The 17065-nt window shown below is 47.9% G+C and overlaps 1 protein-coding gene across 5 annotated transcripts in view; it reads right to left on the reverse strand.

Moving 5' to 3' along the window:
* Window positions 1-14647, reverse strand: part of dlg1a (discs large MAGUK scaffold protein 1a) — a 70559-nt gene extending 55912 nt beyond the window's left edge. For all 5 annotated transcript variants that reach the window (XM_084675528.1, XM_084675527.1, XM_084675526.1 and 2 more), the window contains exons 1-3: window positions 14518-14647; window positions 14061-14192; window positions 11118-11374 (exon numbers count right to left, since the gene is read on the reverse strand). In XM_084675528.1, the coding sequence (XP_084531654.1) occupies window positions 11118-11374; window positions 14061-14192; window positions 14518-14536 (408 nt within the window). In that variant the 5' untranslated portion in view covers window positions 14537-14647. The remainder of the gene's footprint in view (window positions 1-11117; window positions 11375-14060; window positions 14193-14517) is intronic.
* Between the last annotated feature and the right edge of the window lie 2418 nt (window positions 14648-17065).

A 17065-nucleotide genomic window follows, 5' to 3' on the forward strand; every position in this document is an offset into this window, starting at 1 on the left:
AGTGTGTGTGTGTGTGCTGGTGTGTGTGTGTGTGTGTGCTGAAGGACAGAGAGTAAACACACACATTATTCATGCTTGAAGAGGTTTGAAAGAGCAGGGGGATCCTCAGCCGTGAGGTCTTGTCTCACACACACACACACACGTACAAACACACACACGCACACACAAACACACACACGTACAAACACACACACACACGTACAAACACACACACACACACTGATGACAGTAGGTAGGAGCCAGTGATTAGCCATGCTTGGTTTGGTGTGAGTATGTGTCCTTATATCCCAACAAAACTCTCTCTCTCTACAGCTCTGCCAGTTATCTCTCTCTCTCTCTCTCTCTCTCTCTCTCTCTCTCTCTCTCTCATACACACACACTTTCAAACACACACACATACAGAAACACTGAGCTAGCCTGGAATGGCCCTCTACATGGCTGTAGTTCGACATGAGGACCACTGTGGCTTAACTGACAGTTGGACACACATGATTGGCAGGAAACTTCAGGAGGTGTCCCTTTAGTCTCTCTGTCATCTGTCCTTCATAGGAAACATGTACACACACACAAACCTCCTTTACAGCTGAGTATTCAACACTGTCTCAAAAAAAAAACAAAAAAAAACACAGCCTTACCTAATCCTAGTCTCAGTTATACTCCTAGTCCCAGTCTCAGTCCTAGTCCCGTTCCAAATCCTAGCCATAGTTCTAATCCTAGTCCCAGTCAGTATCATCTCCAGTCCCGGCATGCCTTTCTCTAACCTACCTTGCATCCAAACATGAGGGAGATGGTGGAGTTGGTGCAAGCTACTTTACAGTGGCACAACATTGGTCTGGCACTGCTGGCAAGCGTCTGGTCGCCCCTGTCCGATGCTGGGGGTCATGCTTCACAACGCGCCGCCATCGTATCCCACAGTCCCCGGATTCCCCGGGACCAGACCCTCCGCCCGCACCCCCCCTCGCGACGCCCCCTCTCAGCTGTGTCGTCCCCCGGCCAGCTCCCCCTGCCTCTTCCTCTCCGTTTCTATCATCCTCCTCCTCCTCCTCCTCCTCGTTGGCACGCAGTTAAAGGGGTGCACCCTCGTGGAGCATGGCTGTGTGTGTGAGTGTGTGTGTGTGTGTGAGTGTGTGCGTGTGTGTGTGTGCGTGCGTGTGTGAGTGTGTGTGTGTGCGTGCGTGCGATCCTCGGGTTATGTGTCTGTTCTTAGCGCCTAACATTCACTACAGCAGCAGCAGTCCTCTCTCAGTCCTCTCTCAGTCCTCTCTCTGCTCCTGGTGGCGTAGAGTGGCTGAGGCTCGCTCGCTCTCGATCCCTCCCTCCCTCTTCCTCATTCGCTCTCTCTACCCCCTTAGTCTATCTCTCTCTCTACCCCCTTATCTCTCTCTCTGTCTCTCTACCCCTGTCTCTCTCTCTCCCTCTCTCTCTCTCTCTGCTCGGCTGACTCCCTGCTAGTAAGCTCAGACAGCCAGATCAATGAAAGAGAAGAACCAGAGAGAGAGAGAGAGAGAGAGAGAGAGAGAGAGAGAGAGAGAGAGAGAGAGAGAGAGAGAGAGAGAGAGAGAGAGAGAGAGAGAGAGAGAGAGAGAGAGAGAGAGAGAGAGAGAGAGAGAGAGAGAGAGAGAGAGAGAGAGAGAGAGAGAGAGAGAGAGAGAGAGAGAGAGAGAGAGAGAGAGAGAGAGAGAGAGAGAGAGAGAGAGAGAGAGAGAGAGAGACAGAGAGACAGAGAGAGAGAGAGAGACTAAGGCTGGGAGTGATGAGTGGAAGGGACTATGTTTATTTGTCTTTATTTAAATGTCTCTCTATCTCCCCTTTCCTCTGTCTCCTCTCCCTCCACCTGCTGCAGCTGAAGCTCTGCCATAGATATATGGAGGAGGGCACCATCATTCCTACCGTACCGGACACACACACACACAAACACACACACACACAACATTCACACAAGGGGGAGGGGTTGGGGGTTGCAGGGTCATTACACAGGAGTGGAGGACAGGATTTATAGTAGGTATCATCTGTAAATCAGTGAGCCAGAGAGGATGTCCTTAAGTCACCCACAGCTCAGGGCAGGGAAGAAACAAACACACACACACACACACACACACACAAACTCACCTAAAATCTTAGAACAAACCCAGAGAAGTACCTGCCCTGTACCCGCCCTGTAAACTGCTTTGTCAGGGTGTTCAGAAGTTTACGCCAGGTACTGCATGATGCTGCTTGGCTACCATGGCGATAAGGGGCAGGTGTAGAGAGATTCTAATCTCTCCCTCTCCCTTCCCTCTCCCTCTCTCTCTCTCTCGAGTTTCCTCAGCCAATCAGCACGCAGCATTGCTATCTAGATCACTGACTGCTGAGGCTCAAAAGATTCCATACCAGATTCACAGAGCAGGAGAGAGAAAAAAGGAGAGGGGGGAGAGAGAGAGAGAGCGAGAGAGAGAGAGAGAGAGAGAGAGAGAGAGAGAGAGAGAGAGAGAGAGAGAGAGAGAGAGAGAGAGAGAGAGAGAGAGAGAGAAATGGAGAGAGAGGCATCAGAGAGAAAGGAGTTCGATCACTTCATCCTGTCTTTCTATCTCAGTGGGGTTTTTCACATCAGATCTGAATCAGCAGAAAAGTCCTCCTCGCAGGTTTTCCTCCCAAGGGCGGGAAGTGTGTCAAGGTTGCGCAACATTTTGAAGAGCGTTCCGGAATGAATGCTTCAGTTTTCCTGCACCAGCACGTTTATGAGAGTGATTTAGGGAAACCTTGAAGCAACTCCATGTAGTTGCCAAGCCTGGCATGAGGCGAACAGATGTCTCAAGATGAAATATTAGGGGTATATCAAAGTTGGCAACACTCAAATACAGGACATAGAAGGGTAACTTGAGTCACATTTTAAACCTCTTTCTCTCTCTCTTGTTCTCTCCATCTCTCGCTCTCTCTGTGTTTCTGTCTGTCGGTGTGTCTGTGCCTCTGTATTACGCAACCCCACCCCCCACCCCCCGGGGTGAACAGACGGCGTGCGTGGCCGTGGTAACCAGACGTCGTGGGACACCAACACAGCTGCACCTATATATGCTATCCAAGGGAAGAGACAATTGGAGGAAGAGGGAGAGATTCAAACGGGAACACCAAGGAGGAAGATGACAAAACAAACAGCAGGGAGGGGAGATAAATAAGGAAGGACAGTGAGAGAGAGAGAGAGAGAGAGAGAGAGAGAGAGAGAGAGAGAGAGTGTGAGTGAGTGAGTGAGTGACCAAATCAGGTACACGTTACGATATCGTATGCTATAGTTTGGTATGGCAGGGTATAGTATGGTATTGAATGGGGTTGAGTTGTATACAATGATGCAGAATGGTGCATAGTATTGTTTGAGTATTGTATGGTATCATTTGATGAGATGAGGTAAGAACACATTGAGGTCTGTTCATCATTCTCCAGGCCAACCATCTGGACACAAACAATTACCGTCCCAGCACCCAGCACAGTGGGAGACAGAGAGCCCTCGGACACACACACCTGTCTTTCTGTTTCTGTCCTTTCTCCCTCTCTCTCTCCTCTCGACTCTAAGAGATCAAGTGAAAGTCTGAACGCACATTTTATCCCCCCCCCCCCTCTCCTCTTCTCTACTCTCCCCTCCACCCCCCACTCTCCCTTCCTCTCCCTCACCCCCTCCCCTCCACCCCCCTCCCCTCCCTCCTCTCTCACCCCCTCCCCTCCCTTCCCCACTCTCCCCTCCCCTCCCCTCCCCTATCTCACCTTTAGGATCCACAGGAGAGTGTAACACCCCAGAGACACCATGGTGTGTGCCAAATAAGGAGGGTACACCAGGAAGGAAGAGAGAGAGAGAGAGAGAGAGAGAGAGAGAGAGAGAGAGAGAGAGAGAGAGAGAGAGAGAGAGAGAGAGAGAGAGAGAGAGAGCGGGAAAAAGATAGTGCTAGCTCATGGGCCTGTTAGGCACAGACTGCATGTTCAAATTTGTAGGTCACAACCAAAATAAACAAGCTTGAAGAAGGAAAAAAAAAAGAACTGAAACATTGCCAGGGGGGTTAAACGGATAAAAATAAAAAGACAGGCGGATGGATAGTTAGATATGTGGGATTAGAGAGTGAACCTGTGTCCACCCCACGCCAGGGTTGCGTTACGACAGGACAATCAAACATCGCCATACTACAGGTCACATGACCATCCCTTCCAGCTACTCGGCGGAACTGTATGTTTGGCGCTCATTCCACATGAGTAACTAAACTCTTCCACACTGATGGATAATGCTTCCTACACACACACACACACACACACAATGACATACGGTACCAAGGAAAACCCTGTTAACCCTTCTGACAGAGGACGTGAAGGGGAAAGAAGATAATAAGAGAAACACACACACACGTATGCAACATTCACACACTGCTGCCCTCTAGTGGTACAAAAGAGTTTGCAGACTCGCCGGGCTCTCAGGTACCCTGAAGACCGAAGCCTTGCGACCCTGTTCCTGGAGAGCTGCTGACATGAAAGTCGTTACGGCAACCCTTAAATAGTGCACTTAATTCTAACAATTAGCTTCTTGACAAGCTTAGGTTGGTTTCAACTGGATTTGGAGTTAAAATATCAAATGTACGAGACTAAAGACCCACACACACACACACACACACACACAGTTGGCATGACTGCTCGCAAGACAGATGTGAGCAGGAGAACATTCTCATGAGATGTGTTCAACCCTCAAACACAAGTTTAGTTCCTCTCTTCGCCGCGGACTAACCCTATTTAGTTTCTCCTTCCTAGTGGAGCATATTCATGTCCACCTGTTGATCAGCACCGACACAAATCATTCCCCTGCGAGTTTGGTCCGTTACTCGATTCTTACCCTCTTCAGTGGGGGCAACAGCAGACATTTGCTGAAGTTGAAGATAGTTTCAAACCTCAATGAAAATGTACATGAAGTACAACTGAGATGTTTTCGTTTTTTCACGTGGAAGGCACTTGCAGAACGGTCTTTCGGTTTATTTACACTGGATTAGATAAATCAAGTGAACGATAAGTGAAGAAATTGCAAATAATATAGCACTGTAATTGGTTCTGGGTCTGTATTCTGATTGGGTAACTGACTACGCCCAGACTGTGTGCCTTCATGACAACTATAAATCAGTAAGGAGGAAGCCTTGTTCCAGCCACACACACACACATGTTGGTAGCAGTAGAGCAATGAGGATGGGAGGAAGAGGCAGGTTATAAGAGGCAGGTTATAAGAGGCAGGTTATAAGAGGCAGGTTGGAAGAGGCAGGTTATAAGAGGCAGGTTATAAGAGGCAGGTTAGAAGAGGCAGGTTAGAAGAGGCAGGTTAGAAGAGGCAGGTTAGAAGAGGCAGGTTATAAAAGGCAGGTTGGAAGAGGCAGGTTAGAAGAGGCAGGTTAGAAGAGGCAGGTTGGAAGAGGCAGGTTAGAAGAGGCAGGTTAGAAAAGGCAGGTTAGAAGAGGCAGGTTAGAAGAGGCAGGTTATAAAAGGCAGGTTGGAAGAGGCAGGTTAGAAGAGGCAGGTTATAAAAGGCAGGTTGGAAGAGGCAGGTTATAAAAGGCAGGTTCCACGAGGCAGGTTGGAAGAGGCAGGTTAGAAGAGGCAGGTTATAAGAGGCAGGTTAGAAGAGGCAGGTTGGATGATTGGATACACAGGGATTGGTTAAATGTAACTGATGCCCCTGTGCTCAGAGTACATGACTTCTTTAAGACGTGTATGACACACGACTCCAATCAAACAGCCCTGTCTTCAAACCCAGAGTTAGGGGAAGCCCGCCACACCAATCAGAACACGGTATGAACACCAGACAACTGAAATTGAAGCTGTATAACGCTGAAGGACTGAGGTCCCGTTGAAAAAGACACACCACAACAGCACTGGCACGAAGCAGCTAAACCCAGCTCCTCCCCAAACAAGCGTTCCCAACAACCTCACACAAGCACCACACATCCGAGTCTACCATGCAAAAGCGCACGCTTCAAAATCCGAACACTAAGGAAAAAAACGGTATACTTTACATTGAGTCCTGAGGCGTTCCTGCTGCGTTCCATCTCGAGCCGTCCGGGCTTGTCCAGTGTCCTCTGGACTGCCCTGAACGACTCGACTCCCAGCAGTGACCCCAACGTGGCTCCGCCTCCCAACCCCGCAAAATCAATAGTTCCAATCGTGGATATGGCCGCGGATTACTCCGCAGGCTGACCGGACTGCCGGACTACGTTTTAAAACAATCAAATTCACTTGACAATGAATAGCAGGGGTAACAGCGAGCTGTGTCCAGCTCCCTGGCGATCCAAAATAGGTCTGCCTGCACAAAGACAATTACGGGATGAAGGTAAGCCTCTTATAGCTTAGGAAAGTAGGCTTAGGAGGAAACTTTTGCTCTCTTGAAGCACGGTTGTACCAAACTGATCAAAGGATAGACTTGGGGGCCTGTTTCTGGGAAGCTACGCCGTGCATCTATAACGCGTTGGGAAAGATGACAGTCTTGTGGGGAATCACTGTTTGGGACTAATTTGCCGGTAGCTAGCCAATGGGAGTCCTCATCTGGTATAGCACCATTATTGTGCAGCCATGGAACCCAGACACATGACAGCATACACACATACACACACACACACGAACAAACACACACTTTGCTCCAACTCGATGTGTTTTTACCAAGCTATTGTGTGATTAACCACATTGGCATTATCTATTTCCACGGAAGAGTTAGTTACTATTTCCATCACATCCAAGAATACCTGCCTCTCTGGACACACACTAAGCCAGGGTGTGACCTAACTATACTGGCAGCAGTATACGACATGAGAGCATGGTTGGTTTGACCTGACCAGACAGTCAACACTGTCTGTAGTATGATAATAAGCTGCTGAGCTAGGAACTGGCTGTGCTGACGCCCCCCGCTCTCTACACTGTGTCTAAATAAGAAACAAAAAAGCTAAATGTGTGTCAGTGCGTGTGTGTGTGGGTGTGTCAGTGCGTGTGTGTGTGGGTGTGTCAGTGCGTGTGTGTGTGTGTGGGTGTGTCAGTGCGTGTGTGTGTTTATTGCCAGTTCCTCACACGACAGGGACTTCCCTAAGCTGCAAGGTCACATGGGTCGGGACTTGATGCAACACCAAGCCGTGTGAGTATGAGTGCGTGACTGTGTACTGTACAGCATGCCTGCCTGCCTGCCTGCCTGCCTGCCTGCCTGCCTGCCTGCCTGCCTGCCTGCCTGCCTGTCTGTCTGTCTGTCTGTCTGTCTGCCTGTCTGTCTGTCTGCATGTCTGCCTGCCTGTCTGCCTGCCTGCGTGCCACATTCCTGTCTGCCTGTCTGCCACCTGCCTGCCTGTCTGCCTGCCTGTCTGTCTATCAATGTGCTGCCTGTCTGCCTGTGCGTGTGTACGCATGCATGTGTGCGTTTGTTGACAGATCAATGTCAGAGAGAACCAGGTCATAAGTTCGACCCATCGCCCGGCTCATGATCCTCTTCACCTGACCTCCTAGGACAGGGCGCATCCCACAGATAAGATGCCCCCATACTCAAGTCTGCACACGGGAAAACAAAGGACATGGGGAGGAGGACCAGACACCAGAGAATCAGACTTTCTAGTTCCACTATGGATTGATGATTTCGAATTCACGACCGAAGGCGACGTGCTGTAGGAGGGGGGAGCACACAACGCGAGCTGTGCGATAGGGAGAAGTGTGACAGTAAACAGACTTAAGACAAACTGTCTTAAAAAAGGTGTACGGTCGGAGGGACTGCCCCCTCCCCCGTCTGCCGTATGGGAAGAGGAGGAGCCCTCGTTGGGGTTCCACCGTCCCCCGGCCTGGATTGTCTGATTAGCTGAAAGGTGAGAGGCGGTGGGTAGATGGCAGCTCCTCTGCAGAGTCGGGGGGGGGGGAGGTTAGGGGGTCATTTCTGAGAGAGCTGCTGGCTGGGAATCCTGCCTCATCATCCTGACACACTGACACCTCGCTGCCTCGCTACACACGATGTGTGTGTGTGTGTGTGGGGGGGGGGGGGGCAGAGAGAGGATGAAAACAGGACAGGAGTCTGAAGGAGCAGGATAGAATGAGACAGGAACAAAATAGAGAGAGATAGATTGGGGAAAGGAGCAATAGTGTGATGAAGCGAGATAGAGACACAGAAAAAGAAAGAGAAAGAAAGGGTGGTGGAGGGAGAGATCGTGTGTGTGTGTGTGTGTGTGAGAGTAGCTGTTCGCCTGGGGAGAGAAGAGGACATCCAGCTGTTTGTCGTGCCCCTCTCTCACAGCAGGGTGACTGCAGCACGCAGGGGACCCGCGTGCGGGGAAGAGGTTCACTGACCCTCCGCAAAGACTCCCTGCGTGCTGGCTTCTCAGCCCTGCTGTGTGTGCAGGAGCAGAGGTGCGACTGACGTGTATGACATGACGTACACGTGAGTGTGTGTGTGTGTGTGTGTGTGTGTGTGTGTGTGTGTGTGTGTGTGTGTGTGTGTGTGTGAACCTAAGTAGACTGTTCTGTGTGATTCACTGCTGTGATGACAGTCTGGCGTAACGGTTACAAGAGCTGTGATTCAACAGCCCACCTTGCATTATGTGTGTGTGTGTGTGTGTGTGTGTATGTGTGTGTGTGTGTGTGTGTGTGTGTGTGTGTGTGTGCGTGCCGTCTCTTCCTACTCACCCAACATGACTAACCCATTTGTACTCAACCCACCCACTCAACTCATCTCCCATTCAGAAGAATATCAGAACAAGGCTACAGACAAACTCAGGATCAGTACAGGGTGTAGACACACACAAACAAAAACAACAACAGAATACATTGTTTGATGTGTTTGAGAATGTGTGCGAGTGTGCGCGCGCATGTGTGTGTGTGTGTAGCTGAGGCTTGAACACACTCCTATGTGACAGTACTGATGCTGCCAGCCTGTTAAAGTATTTATTCATACCAAGGGAGGCCAGTCAAGCCCCTTTGAAGGGAATGTCCTCTCAACCCAGATTCATCTGCATTCTCCATGGTAGTCTCAACCTCAACCCAAGAGCCCTTTCTGGAACCATCACCTTTTACCATTGTGGTGTATGATGGTTATTCTTGCTTAGAATTTAGTCATCTGATGTATTGGCTTGCGCTTTATCTATGCACTCAGAACTTACAACAAGTAACCTGCATTAATAACATCGACTACATAAAAAACAAACAACAACAAAAAACAGGCTACACAAAGAAAAACATCCCTTCTCACACAAAATAACGGTTAATCGTTAGATACACCCGCCCCGAAACTTCACTAAAGTGTAATGTGGATATAGGCTAGTTAATCGAACGAATCAAATCAACGTATTTAGTGCGCGCGCTTTATACTGGCGAGACACATCGGAGCGCACTGAAGCCGGTCCGGCACACTCCGATGAAGCCTACCTTGGTGGTAACAATACAGATGCAGTCCATTCTCCCGAGCACCGCCGCAGCCTCAATCCTCTACTCAGCATCTCATTGTCATCCACGGCACCTCCGAGTTCACGAGCGGCAAAAAAACAATCTCTAGGCAGCGCGTGGGAAACAACGCATCTGCAGGAGCAGTGGCTCATACCACGCAGCGCGAGACGCAAAGTAGATGAAGAGGTCAATCAGGCATCCTATAATTTAATCGGTGGATAGCGGGAGTGAATTGAATTCCTCCATTCACTTAGGCTGCCGTTGTTGCACCCGGTGAGTCGCAGCGCGCCCAGAGACCCAATGAGCGTAAGTCGAGGATGGATAGAGAGCGGTAGGCGACAAGGTGTGGATTCCCTTTACACACCCCTGGCCAACCTTATCAACTTTTTTACGCGGGAGGGGGCAGAGACGCTATCTTAACATCCCTACTCAACCAACAAAAAAAACTGCACCCCTCAAGCATGGGTGGATAACGGAACGAGGCAACCGGCCCAGGGGGGCCCCAAGCAAGAGCCTCTGCATAAAATCGCTGGACAGCCTTTTGACTGTGCGACAAGAATAGCAGTCATGTCGCATCATCAAAGGGCTGTGTCGTTCATGTCAATAACAAAGCGCCAAAAGTTATACTGAAAAACTGAAGAACCATCCATCCGATTAATGAGTATATAAACTGGTCTATAGAGGGCGCTATTTGTGAGGCCAGGATGTTGCAGGCAAGGGACACAGATATTCAGAGTTCAAGTGTTCCAAAAATCGGTATGCACATTATCCAGCCAGTAAGAGACAGATGGATTGGTGGCAAGGCTCGATTTCTAACCAATGGTCCGTTTTAGATGCATATGGCCCAATGGCCAAGTGGTTGATAGTGGTTTGTATTCCCCACCCACATTACATATTTACTGTTTTACATGCAAGCTGTTCTCCACCATATCGCAAACGTGAGAGATGTAAAGAACATTCTAGACTGCATGCTTGCCCTGCATCATCGAGCCGCATCATGTACTTGTACACTGCCACGGACAATCGCATATGATGATGCGAGAATAATGTCTAGAAAATACTGTTGCGTTTGTTTTGAGATTAAATCTGTGGCGTTACTGTTCTACAGCCTGTTTTACAGCCTGTCTCACAGCCTGTTTTACAGCCTGTCTTACAGCTTGTTTTACAACCTGTCTTACAGTTTGTCTTACAGCCTGTCTAAAAGCCATGCCAGAGTAGTGGAGAGAGCAGGGCAAGACGCTGAGGAGACTGACCGAGAACGAGACCGTTGTCTATGAAATGGAATCGCTTCAGGATAAGAACACTAGTAAGGAGGAACTTTTGGCATTTTAGCAGACTTCTGAGCTCACAAAGGAGAAGGACAGGAATCTTAGGCTCCAAGGTGAACTACAGGCTGGGTTCAGGACCTAAGAGTGACAGCCTGGTTCAGGAGCTAAGAGTGACAGCCTGGTTCAGGAGTTAAGAGTGACAGCAATACTTCTGAACATTGGATTAAGCAAGATGGTTTTGCTAATGCATGTTTTAGACGCTTTTATCTACACATGGAACTTATTTTGACATATGGTCACATAATACGACTTCCATCTCACCAACTGCCTGCTGTCCTAAAAGCTTGGCCTCATTGGGGTGGGTACATGGACCGTCTATGCTTAACAACTAAAAGTTGAACCTCACTTGTTCGTCTCTCCATTGGGTGACAGAGAGGGCGGGTGGGTGACCAGACTCACCTCTGCGCTCGGAGTAAGGCTGCTGGACGTGCTGTGTGAGGTGACTGCGGTGCTGGGGAGGCTGGAGGTGGGGTCATCTAGCTCGTCAGCAAGGGGGCCTGGGACACCAGGATCCTCTGGAGGTGCAGCAGGCTGTGGTCGGAAGGTAGGGGAGTCCAGTCGAGGTGCTGCTTGGTGGACACCTGGTTCTGGTTTCTGGGCTGGGTCTCCACATGTCTGGCTCTCCAATAAGGTCACTTCGTAATACTCCTGGATATCTGGGAGAAGTAAGAAGGTAGGGAGTCAGATGGCTGAGCAGTTAGGGAATCGGACTACTAATCAGAAGGTGGCCGGTTTGATTCCCTGTGTAAAAATGACGTTGTGTGTCCTTGGGCAAGACACTTCACCCTACTTGCCTTGGGGGAATGTCCCTGTAATTACTGTAAGTCGCTCTGAATAAGAGTGTCTGCTAAATGACTAAATGTAAATGTAAGGTGAGGCATAGTTAGATTTGAGAGAGAATCCAGTCTGGTATAAATATGACAACCTGAACGACGTGGTTATACCTGGTATATTTTGGTATAGGAGACGACAGCAGCAGACAAGGAGGGTGTGATCTGAGGCTGGAGTATTCAGGCCACACTTCCCCAGACAAGCTAGGACCTTGTTGCAGTCAGACGGCCCTGCCCACAGTATATTATACTATACAGCCAGGCTATATATAGGCTGGGGAGGAGAGAACTAGGGCAGGGTACCCTGGTGTGACTCACAAGCACGTGCACACACACACACACCGACACACTCGCTCACACACACAAACCCACAGGAGAGGGCTAGATGGAAGAATTGCGTTATGATGCAAGTTTAGTTGGAGCACTAGTCAAGACGTGTTGTGCGCCCTCTAGTGGCCGTGTGGAGGCACTGAAGCTGTGTAAATGTACACAAATCTAACTATAAAAAGGCAAAAATGTCTGTTTGTCTGTCTGTCTGTCTGTCTGTCTGTGGCTCTATTATCTTAAGAACCGGGTATTGTATACATTTGAAACACAGCAGGTGAGTGGCTCATAACTGAAGGATGTGCAGTCGTATCCGTGATGTTTGGTTGAACGATTTGCGAGAATTTAAAATAATTCACCGAATTTGAACATGTTCGTTTGCCGCCACCGTGTTCCAACGTTTTCTCCAGCCTCTAAGGATATTTTCTGACCAGTAGGTGGTGCTCTTTGTAAACAAACAAATTGGTATTGCTTTCCTTACCCCTACAATCCCCACTCTCTGTACTATGAAGTGAAATACATGTAGATGAGTCCGTCAGACAAAATAGAGAACATAGGACAAGTACAAGCTTACACAGGTCGGTAACGTGCTGCCAACAACGCCTTTGATCTACCATGTTTACAAATACAGTCAATGTATTCTATCCCACTATTTAGTTTCATTGCAATTTTATTCTAATCTGGGGTGTGGTATTAGTAGTTCATAGTGGTGTTCAAAGGAATGTTGATTGACAGATTATTCTCCGCCCTCCTCCCTTCACAAATAATGTTCAGACATCTCTGGCCTGTGCAGTGACTGCCTAGTGTTTTATTTTTTTCACAGCTTTCCCGGTGAGGACAGCTAAAAACCGTCTGTCTGTCTGTCTGTGTGTGTGTGTGCGCGCGCATGTCTGTCTGCGCATCTCACGTCTTAAAAGCATTCGACAGCAAGTTGTCTACATCTGGGTTTTACATGTTGACATGGCCTGGTCTGCCCCCCTTTAATCTCACCTGTCCAGGTGTGCACGTGTGTTTACAGCGGAGATGCCCACAGTAGTAGACTGGTCCTAGCTGTAGTAGACCAAACATGGGCTAGGCCGGTGCCCAGCCACAGGGGATTACCCTGGGAGTAATCACGGCCGACTATGCAGGGATTACACCTCTGACTCCCATCATCCATATCTGACTTAGACACAACCAGATTACAACTTGCCACGCAGGTCCTGACTGAACATTACAACCGCAGGATGGAGGGGGGTTTGTTTGTGCACCGTGTGTACGTGTTTGGGATTTCTACCTCACTTTCCTTCGACATAGTATTCAGACAAAGTGTCCCGTTATGGGGCCAGCCGTTATTAAACAGAGCAGGATGTTCCCTTATTCTCTCTCTCTCTCTCTCTCTCTCTCTCTCTCTCTCTCTCTCTCTCTCTCTCTCTCTCTCTCTCTCTCTCTCTCTCTCTCTCTCTCTCTCTCTCTCTCTCTCTCTCTCTCTCTCTCTCTCTCTCTCTCTCTCTCTCTCTCTCTCTCTCTCTCTCTCTCTCTCTCTCTCTCTCTCTCTCTCTCTCTCTCTCTCTCTCTCTCTCTCTCTCTCTCTCTCTCTCTCTCTCTCTCTCTCTCTCTCTCTCTCTCTCTGTCTTCTTTTCCCTTATCCCTTTTTAAAAAACAGAGATGTAACTCAGACAGCTCAGACAGATTCCTGGTAGGGAGCCAGAGCGGAGGAACATCCACTCTTAGGTTAATGCTACTACACAGTGGGAAGAGTCATGGCAGTGAAATATTGCTCACACCAAAACCGCCAGCACTCTGAAGATTCCTGCCACTTTCCGTTGCTGAGGGGTTGTGTAGGCTACAGCTGTTTAAGTCAGACTTTATTGTGAAAGCCAGAGTGCAATTAGTGACTTATAACTAACTATTAACGTCAATTTTCATCGGTAGAGAGGAAACCAAGACAATAGAGTAACACAACATTTTAAATGGGTAAATGGAGAAGCACTGTGAGATCAGAATGCTTAGGGTGAGGGAGTGGTAAGAGAAACAGAACCAACCTGTTTATGTGGCTGTCTGTATGAAGGAATAGATGACAAAACACTCAAAAGAAGCTGTGGGTGTGTTGGCAACTGACTGCTGAGAAACTAGTACGGTCAGAGTTTCGTGGAAATAAAATAAGTTTTGAAAAGGCTTTACAAGTGAAAATAATGTACCAACCTACCTATCAAAGCGAGGAAGAGGTCACTCTCAAAGACACTGATAACTTTCTCTATTGAGTGGCTAAGTCGAACGTCTTCTGTCTGGCCAAGTTTAGCTCGATATTCTTCTAGGACCCGGAGAGCTCTCTGAGCATCTGTTAAGAACAGAACCACAATTTCAAATCACAACACATGAATGAATGAACAAATGATTGTTGATGAAGGACAGTCACAATTGATATATTCACGTTCATACAACATTTTTTTAAATTGACATGCTGGTTGTGTTTTTCATGATTAGCGTTACAGGTGGAATTTAAATAAGCACGTGCAAACATTGAGGCTCAAGCAGATAACGCACGAGTCATAAAACGATGACTTAACACTACTACCGATTTAAGCCTCAATAAAAAGCCTTTTATGCGGAAACTAAGACACATTCGTATATCTTGATCAAAAACAGTTGACGTCCCCCCTCACCTTTCTTTTTCAGCGGCATGGTACATAAAGCTGCACGTCCAACGTAGTGTCAGCACTAGCTGACAGTTCAGCGCTTCTGGTTGTTGTGTGTGACACACTCCTTTGATGTCCTACAGATGATCCGGGAAAATAGTTCGCACCGATCTCACAACATATCCTTCGTAACAAAAACAAAAACGAAATGCTGTATACAGTGGGCTCGACTTGCAATGCAACTGCGGTCTAATGGCACAACGGAACTCCTATCTCACTCAACACGAAGAGCAAAGATGATATTGACCGTGGGGAAAACGCCGATGTTGCCACCTTTTGATGCTAGTGAGCCCACTCAATGACGGACACAATCCAATTGACAGTCTGTACAAGCTGCAAGAGAGGGGGATTCCTAAATCAGTATACGACACGGTTGCCTGGGTCCCGGTATACCGTGTTTGAAAACCTTCCTGCCAGACTAGTTAGGAAACTTTTAGGCTACATATCACAGACCTCTCTAGCCGCAAAATATGACGGAAAGTAAAGATTGATTATCCTGGAACTGTTGTAGGCCTATTGTCCATTTGCAGTAGGCTGTGACATGTTCTTACATGACTACATACATTTTTTCGTCAGTCTCTCTTCTGCTTTTTCTATGCTCAATGTCCACAATTCTTTTTTCCTAGGGTCCTTTTTCAGTGGCTCGCACCACTTTGAACTCTGGTTAAAGCTAATCCTATCTGCCATGTCAGTTGGAGCAGTGAAGGTGTTTGAAGAGATTATACTTGGGATTCAGGGAATTGTAATCTTATCTGAGAGAAACAACGGATTAATGCTAATCCACACCTGATTAAAGCAAGAAGGTCTGCGAGGACAAAGCCATAGAGCAATAAGTGCCTGTCATGCAGTCAACTTGAAGATTGAAATATTCGACCACAGATCTCAAACCAGACCTTGTAAGTATAGTCCTCTGGAAGAGGAACACCCTAGGATCACCCTTATGTGACTGTAGACACATCGATGTGGTCAAGGGAGATCTAAGTCTCAAACACAAACCATTGAGCACGTCCCTAAGATCCACACAACCTGGTTTGCTAACATGGTTGTTTTATGCACTGCCTCTTCCTGGAAGCTGCTTGTGGGCTCTGTGATTGCATTGTGATGTTAAGCAACATCTTTGTTCTCGGAACAAACAGATGCCTATTTCAGGGCTGTCTCAGACCTGAAATAGTTGTGTTTCTTGTTGTTCTGAAACCCAGATCTCTCTCTGTACGCTATTATAGATAGTCCTTCTCCCTCTACCTTGCTTTTGCGCTCACCCTTTTTTAAGGCAGGCTCGCAACACAACTGTGTCCCAGATTAAATCCACTGTGTGTGTGTGTGTGATGAAATAGATCAATACAGTGGCAACAGCCATATAAATTCTTCTCCATATCATTATTTTTATGGTATAGTGAGTGCTGTTGATTCCAAACGAGCATTCATGCATCATAAAGACCCCCACTACTGTACGCGGATCTGCTCTGTAGGACCGCTCTGCCCCTGTGCCCACAATGTAGATCTTTGTGTCTCCATAGCAGACAGCAAACCCTCTGTGTGTGTCCAGTTCATTAAGGCGGACAGCAGATTGGCTGAGACCCTGTCTGTTAACAGAGCGAAGGCACGACACACGCCACGGGTAACACAAGCTAACACCGACTATCCCTACTGCTCGAGCAGGGATTCAAACTCATGTTTCACAGCTAATTGAAAGTAGACGTTTACAGTAAATCTTCTGAAGAAACGATACTGAAACTGTTTAAACTAATTGACTTAACCGACTTAACTTACTATCCAATTTAAACGAATTAACTTGATTACCAACGTAACTAAATTATTGACTTCACTAATAAACCTACTCTGTTATTCTGGTACATAAACTAAACACCAGATTGAGTTTCAATGGTCCTTGTTTATGACTGCCCATGGTCTCAAAAGACTGTAGGCTGAGCTGGTGCTGAAGGGTGTGGGTACATAGAAGGCATCAAACAGGTCATGGAAATGACTGTTTTGGTGCGTTATGGCACACTAATGGATTGTTGCCATGACAGTACATTGATTTATGGATTGATTTGATGGCTTGGTGGTGGTCTCTATCTCTCTCTGGTATCCTCCCCTCACAGACACACACACAAAAACACCCTGTAATTTCTGTGGGCATTACAGTAACGTTGTCCTCCATTGTTGGTTCTAGGCCCCACCAGCAGGCTGGGTCTTGTGAGAGTGGGAATGCCAGGCACCAGATACTACTGCCACCACAACACCCACCACTGTCCTGGGAACAGAGGCCTCTGTCACCCTGGGCCAGAAGACTGACAAGCCACTCGCTCACTCAGCTGACCCGGGACCAGCCAGGATGCCGACGACTGATGTCATTGTAGTGGAAGCGATATCATTGAGTGTCATTGTTTGGAATCTGAGTGATGACACTGTGCAGACAGGAAGTGACTGTCGCGTAAGGGCAGGCCTCAGTTGTAGTTTAGATATAAAGAACGTCTATTTAGGTACTTTTGTTCCGCGTCTATGCTTAAGTCAC

Source organism: Hypomesus nipponensis, chromosome 16 (genome assembly GCF_054491055.1).
Source record: "Hypomesus nipponensis isolate SF chromosome 16, ASM5449105v1, whole genome shotgun sequence".
NCBI classification, from domain to species: domain Eukaryota; kingdom Metazoa; phylum Chordata; class Actinopteri; order Osmeriformes; family Osmeridae; genus Hypomesus; species Hypomesus nipponensis.